General features: G+C 35.3%; 1 protein-coding gene across 1 annotated transcript; it reads right to left on the reverse strand.

Moving 5' to 3' along the window:
• Nucleotides 1-1,659: 1,659 nt before the first annotated feature.
• LOC112595707 (MATH and LRR domain-containing protein PFE0570w-like) lies at nt 1,660-4,337 on the reverse strand. Its single transcript, XM_025341006.1, has 3 exons — nt 3,675-4,337; nt 3,403-3,615; nt 1,660-3,328 (listed from the first exon to the last, which is right to left on the reverse strand). Exons 1-3 carry the CDS (start codon nt 4,003-4,005, stop codon nt 1,716-1,718), a joined length of 2,157 nt encoding a protein of 718 aa, XP_025196791.1. The 5' UTR covers nt 4,006-4,337; the 3' UTR covers nt 1,660-1,715.
• Nucleotides 4,338-7,536: the final 3,199 nt, after the last annotated feature.

A 7,536-nucleotide genomic window follows, 5' to 3' on the forward strand; every position in this document is an offset into this window, starting at 1 on the left:
GTAGTAGTAGTAGTAGTAGTAGTAGTAGTAGTAGTAGTAGTAGTAGTATTGATTACCACGGTGCTGTCGGTGATTGTAGTAGCGACGATAACAGAGGCCGTGGCGGCAGCGTCAGCAGTAGAAGTATCAGCAATATCAATAGTCGTAGCTTTTGTTTTAGAGTCAAACGCCGTGTTCATAAAATTAAACGATTCAATAACTAAACCGCTGTTGCTATTAAACGGAGCGTGTAATTCTTTATTCTCTATTCCACCCACGTAACGATATTCTCGCAACGCGGTCGCGCTAGTTAAACTGAGAATATCCGACTCGCTTGTCACTGGGTATTCAACAAAACCTAAGCAATCGATACTATCCGCACATCCGATATTTAGGTCGGGTAGTAATTGAATTTCAATATTATTTCCATTGTGTTCCGCGCATTCTTGCGTTATATATTTAAAAACATCGTATTCGTATTTTTTCAAATCGTTAAAGACGGCGTTTAATAAATTATTCACGACTTCTTCGCTCTCAAAGTCAAATATATCGTTATTGAATTTTATATCACTGGCGGTCTGCTTGGTGATAGTTGTAGTATTCCCACCGATGCGTCCTGATTGAAAAAAAAAATAATAATTTAAATTAAGCTATTGTATTATTTTTATTGTATTTTTTTTTATTAGTACCATTTCCGATTTGTACTTTCATTATTGTAGCGTTTTAAACTTCTTCTTTGTCGGAAGAGCTTCTCTTCTTCTCAAAGAGCACGAGTCTTACTAAAATTCTTCGCTACGAGTCGAATCTTTATATATATTTACTTTTAGTTTTCTTCGATACTCTTGACGTAGTGTTCGCAGTTTACAAAGATACGCATTCGGGATTATTTCTCAATATGTGCGAAATCAATTTTTCATCCGTCTTTTTATCTTCGTTACTCGAGACGTAAATTTTAGATTTTATAGAATTTAATGCGAAAACGTAGCGGTTTCCATTTGCATCGCGCAACAGTAATACGTAAAATTTCTTACACTTTAGTTTATTCCAATCGGCGTTGGCGTCGAAAAACGTCAAATATTATTCCGATTCGCAATCGTCGAATTCGTGTTGGGCAAATATTAATAATTTTACAAGTTTGTTTTTGAAAACCAACACCGAGTGTCCGTGACTATTGTAATCTACCAAGGACCCCGGAGTCAGTCTTGTGGAAATATTGTTCAACATTAAAAACGAATCATCGAAAATTACGCGTTGCACGCGAAACCTGCACAAATGCATGGCCAACGTGTCCGTTGTCATTCCGTTGTACGATGATTCGGGATATAAAAAGCGTTTGATCGACTTCAACCAACCTATCATAAAATTATTAATACTGTTTTCTGTGTCGTATTCCAGACAATACTTTGTCAAAGACACTTCATCTTTGGCGTACGGGTGGTTTATTCTTTTCAACGATTCTTCGTTAAACCTGTACGCCAGACTCACCTCTTCGGCGTCTGTATTGCCAATGCTCTCTACACCGCCCAAATTATCGTCGTCAGCGTCGACGTAATACAAAGAAGAATGACGCGTATTGTCATAAACGACATCGCTCTCGTTGTTTAAATAAGAACTTACTTTATTTAGAATAGGATTTTTACTCAAATAAAGTAAAATACAACTGGTAATGAACGATTTAATAGGAATATTCATTTTATTTATTATCAATATACAAAATAAATCAACAACTCTATATATCATTTATGAATTCCTACAACATGCTGGTAGATTGAATTTTTGAGAATTTCCGGTGTATCGGTTTTTGAAACTCTACTGATTGATCTCATCACATCCGATGCGTACTCCATCTTTTCGGCAAATCCATATTTTTCAAATATTATTTTATCTTGTATTTTGCCAAACGCTTCGTAATCCTCTATTCGGGTTACAAAATCATCCGCAGCAATGACATAAGGTATAGAAATGATTTTATACTCAAAAACATAAGCAGTAATCATGTACACGATATTCTGGACAAGAGCGTAAAAAGGAATGTTGCTCCGGTGAGCATCGTTACCGCTGAATCTAGACATCATGCGACGGTGCGTGTTTTCGTAAAACGGATCGACCATTATCAAGACGTCGTGATTCGCGTAATACGCCAGACTCAATTCGTTTTGTGAATAATTGAGAAAGTTTAAAAATTCGTAAACCAAAATCTGAACAAATTCTATACAATCATTAATGTTTGCCAACTTTTCAAACATCGGCATTATAAATGTCCATAGGTAATTGTCGAGTGGACCGCGATCGCCGATCATGCATCCGTTATAATGACTCAATGCAAAATCTATGGCAGCGTGCATGGACGCGACCAGGGCAGGCGAGTTACACTTTCCACCAAATCCGCCCAAATCTCCGCGACTAGGAACGATCCAGTTGTTTTCATTCTTCAGCTTGTTGAGCATACTCGTTTTACCACAACACGCCGTACCCGTTATATATTTCATACCTTTTTTATAATCTATAAGTTTCATTTTTCGTAAATATTTCATTATAGGTGATTTTATAAAACCATCTTGATTAGTCAACATATTTAAATTGGTTTTATTCCAATTTTGCGCGACAAAAGATACAGCAAAACTCTTTAGAGTGTCCACGAACGTATCGTTATAGCCGTTCAACAGATTGATAATAAAATTATTATTATCGGTGGCTATGGGCTCTGGAAAATCTACCAGACAATTTTTCCACTGATTTAAAAATTTATAACAAGTTATAAATATTATATATTTGTTTTTATTTTTAATTATAAATTCTTCATTTTTATTATACGGAGAGATGTGTCTCGATTCGTCCGGGTTAAAATACAAAGCTTTGATGACTTCGGATTTATTGGCAGAGACGCACGAATTTGACAAGTCGTAACCATCGTATTCCGAGTCTTTGTTGAAATTATTCACGTAGTCGTCCAAATGTTTGATAAATTTAATATCGTAGTCGTTTTTGGTATAACCAACCGCGAACAAATAAGAAAATATTGAAAATATAAAAGAAGGATAGTGCAGTATTTCGGATTTACTCTGCACGGCGTCCGTGAAAAACTTTTCTATATCCATCATAATATCGCGACGTCGTTCGTCGTTCATCTTCATCAACGGTCGCTCCTCAGAGCGTACGATATCGGCAGTTTGATACTTTTCAAACTCTATGATTTTCGATATGTTTTTATACGGATTGAAGTTTTCGTACAAAACCCGATGAATGTTTAAAATATACTTTACATCCAAATCTATATTAATGTTTTCCAAACGCTTGGTGATGTTGTGCGTTTTATAATTCCAAGCGCCATGTGGTTGTAATTTATTTTCTGCAAAAAAAAAATCAAACGGATTTAAAAAAAAATCAAATACATTGTATATAATTTTTCTTTACAATACTCACCGTTAGATTCGATGCTTTTAATGGTATAATATTTCATCGCGACTTTATCGTTGGTTTTGGTGTTGATAGCGGCCGTCTTTATTTGCAGTTTTGCGTCATGTTTGAAGTATTCATCGTTAATAGTGTAATCAGTACCAATGACAATGGCATCAGCCGTAGTAGTACTATCGTCGTAGTCGTCACCGTCTTCATTCAAATTTTCTACATCGACATCTATAATAAAAAATATTAATAATTTTTTTAAAAAAAATAATAATTTATATAATATTTACCGAATAAAAATGAAAAATCATCATCATCATCATCATCAAAGTCCATTTTCTTTCTTGATTTATCGTTTACATTGATATTTCTTTTATGATTATCATCATCATCATCGTCGTCATCGACACCATTATGATCGATTCTATCGTAGGAGTCGTCGGTGTTTTTATGGTACACTCGATTGTATAATTTATATGTTTTCATAACCAAGTCGTTGTCGTCGTTACAGTAGTCATCCGTATTTTTGATATCCATCGCGCTTTCTGCATTTCCTTTTCTTTCGTCTTCTAATATAGTAATGTATTTATTTAAATACGATGCTAAATCATGTCTTTCCATAATTCCGTTAATACTACTTTGAGTAAAAGCGACAACGACGACTCCGATGGTGTTTGCGGTGTTGGTAAATTGAAAAAGATACACGGTATGGAGCGTATGAATCCGATAATAAACGTGGACGCCGCTTCTTTTGCGCTTATGAACACTATACCCCGAGATCCGAGAGTTAAATTCCCAAAGTTTGTCTTTGTTAAATCAAACAACACAGCTCCCGATATAGACGAACCTGTAATGAGCATCGGCGTCCCTTGGCGTACTTATATAAAAGAAGTAGCATTCCCTCTGAAGATTGAAATATTTGAACATTTGTATTGGCCATACGAAGTGTACGGACCCCTACCAGTATACGATTCTAGAATATACATAGATTCTTTCAATCTGTATGCTTTTTACCGATAATACCAACAGTTATATAGTAATAATAAAAAATAATAAAAAGGTAGATGCTGTTTTAGAATTTCATACAGAAGATATACCCGTCGAATAATTTAAACCCATACGATTCCATAATTGTAAAATCAAAGAGCAATAAGAGTACTTATGGATCGTCGATTTCAAAAAACAAATCGGTAAAAAGACGTTTGCAGTACGCTGACGACGACGATGATGAAGAAGACAAACATCATAATCATAAACAACAAGAAGAATACAGAAGTAATAGTCGTCGCTGTCGTAACACCGAAATTATAAAATATTTAAAAATGATACACTATGTTTAATAATATTTGGAGAATTATTTTAAATTTGATATTAGTTATATCGATATTATACATCATCATAAATCCTATACCTTTAAAACTACTATTGATAAAATTAATCAATTCACCTCCGTTATACGATCCGGTTATGAAAACGGAGAAATAGTACAATTCACCATAGATGAATTTTCCACGACTTTATACTCGAATAAATCCAAAACAACGGAAAATTTAATTGTATTCGTCCAAGGTGGAGCCTTTATGATGTGCGATTCCAGAACTACGTTTGGTCTTTTAAACGAAGTCATATTGGCTTTACCCAACTACGATATCGTAGTATTTGATTATGGCGTTCGTTTTCGTTATTCTATACAAAATTCAGTTCAACATGTATATAAAGTGATAAAAAAGTGCAGAGAATTAAAATCCTATACAAGATTACACGGTATAGGCATGTCTGCTGGATCTTTAATAATAGGAGCCATGCAAAAGTGCGAATACGATAAAACATTAGACAAAGTCATGCGAATACGACCGAAAAACGATAAAGACTCTTACGCTTTTCTGTCGTTCGTGGCGTTGGTGGGTCTGTCGGACGCTAAATTCGAAAACAAATACCTAAATTGGCTGTTCAAGACTTATCTTTTACGCGGAACCGATGGTCGCGAATATTATTCGTGCTACGAGTTGCCGGAACTCCCGAAATTAATAATCAGCTCGAACAGCGAGTTCCTATCGAATCAGATTTACATGTTCGTAGCGACCGAAAAATGCAAATCTTTAATATACCTATCCAGTTATAATTTACCACACGTATTCCCGTTATTTCCAAACATACAACAAACTCTGGATGTGGTCGGTATGATCAAAGTTTTTGTAGAGAAACACGCGATGATTAAAACTAATAGAAAAATCCATCCTCGTGTATAAATAATACTGTACCGCGGCTTCCGATTGCAGTAGAATCCGGAATTCCGAACAGATAAGTGTTGTAATTATGGCATTCAAAGACGTAACGTTCGACGATACATCGCGTTCAAGACTCGGAGAATTGCTGAACGGGCGTAATCGTAAAGTTCTCAACGATTATTACTACGGATCAAGATGTTTTCGGGATTTTCAAACGTATTTTTTGACAAAAACCGAATACGAGAAGAAAATCAAACTTGACATAGAGTCTGATCCGGGAATAACGTTTGATTCTGTCAAAAAAATAATCGACAAAACTATGGAAATAGAAAAGGATTATAAACATTCGAATGCCGTTTATTTTATAAAGGGCTCGGCACAACCGGATGTGAAATATATTCCGGCGGTTATGAACAAGAGCGAAACCGCATTAATTGCTCCGCGTTTAAAATTCAAAGTGCCGAGTTGCGAACCCAACACCATGCAGCGTCTGAACAGCGGATACATCATCGACATTAGAGAATACACTCATCATCAATTTAAAAATAAAAAAATAAACGATTTGAAGAAAAAGAAGCCGCAAGATTCTTTTCTACTGATTCCGCAATTCACTTGCACCAACAAAGACGTGATACCCATACCCATGGCTATCGATAGAACGGATAAGAATATTTACTTCTTGTTCGTGTACAATAAATCTGGAGCAGAGGCCGATGTTTGCGTGTTCTTCCACTCGTTTCTCTACGAGTCCGATTTTGTCTCTTCTGTCACGCCGATCAAACCGCAAGTATTCAAACCCAGAGACATAAATAATTCAGGATGTGGCGTTTATAATTTAAAATCAAAAGTGATGTACAACGCTATGGAACTAGTGGATGGTTTTCCTGAAAAAATATCAGCACCCATATTCGATGCTGCGCAAAATAATGCCATCGCCACCGATAGGCGTTTGACTTTTAGTCACATGAACGTATTCTTTTCGCCAAGACGAAGAAATTGGATTAATAACAAGATGGTGGCATTGCCGGGTTTTTTCTCAAAAGATGGTTCCGTGTTTATACCTCCGTTCATCAATAAAGACGCCTTGTACAATATCAATACACATTGTGTGAGTTTTTTGAAAAAGAGAACCATATTGTTTAGCGTAGAGGATAAACTAAACGAAACACATTATTTGGTGAGTGGCGCTTTTGCCGATATGCCTAAATTAAAGGAATTGAATGCCAATTTGAAAAAAATAGTATATTTTGGTAATATGCTGAGATGCGACGATAAAAATGAAAATCGTTTCAAGAGCAAAAATCCTGAGTATGAAAATGACGATTTACAATTACTCAGCGATTACGATGTGGCTTTGAACAAAACACCGATGTTCGATCGTTTGATAAATAAAATTCGAGTTTCCATTCAAAATGGTGACTCGGAGTCTATGTTGGAAGAAAAGATTTTCAACGAGACCAAGAAGAGATCCAAAAGTTCAAAACTTTATAACAGTATGAAATACGTCAACGATGTTTTGTTCCCAGAAGTGTCGAAAAGAAAATACAATGACAACGATGATGATGATGGCAATTGTAAAATACAAAAAATAGATAATGATGATGATGATACCACAACCACCATCACCACAACTACTACTAGTATTACTACCATTACTGCTGATGCTGTTTCTACTATTGCCGATTCCACTGATGTTAATGCTACGACAAATGCCGCTGCTGCTTCTTCTACTACTACTATTACTACTGTTGCTGCCGCTGCTGCTGATGATGATGCATAAACAAAACTATTTTATTTTTTTTTTTTAATTATGTAGAAGGTATATGTGTATATGTATAATAAAATTAATAATTCAATAATAATGTCTGTGTTTTATTCTTTGAATTATAAAAATTTATTATTAGCCAAACATGTGTCGGATAAA

This window comes from Melanaphis sacchari, unplaced genomic scaffold, assembly GCF_002803265.2.
Source record: "Melanaphis sacchari strain LSU unplaced genomic scaffold, SCAv2.0 Contig299_pilon_pilon, whole genome shotgun sequence".
Classification (NCBI taxonomy): domain Eukaryota; kingdom Metazoa; phylum Arthropoda; class Insecta; order Hemiptera; family Aphididae; genus Melanaphis; species Melanaphis sacchari.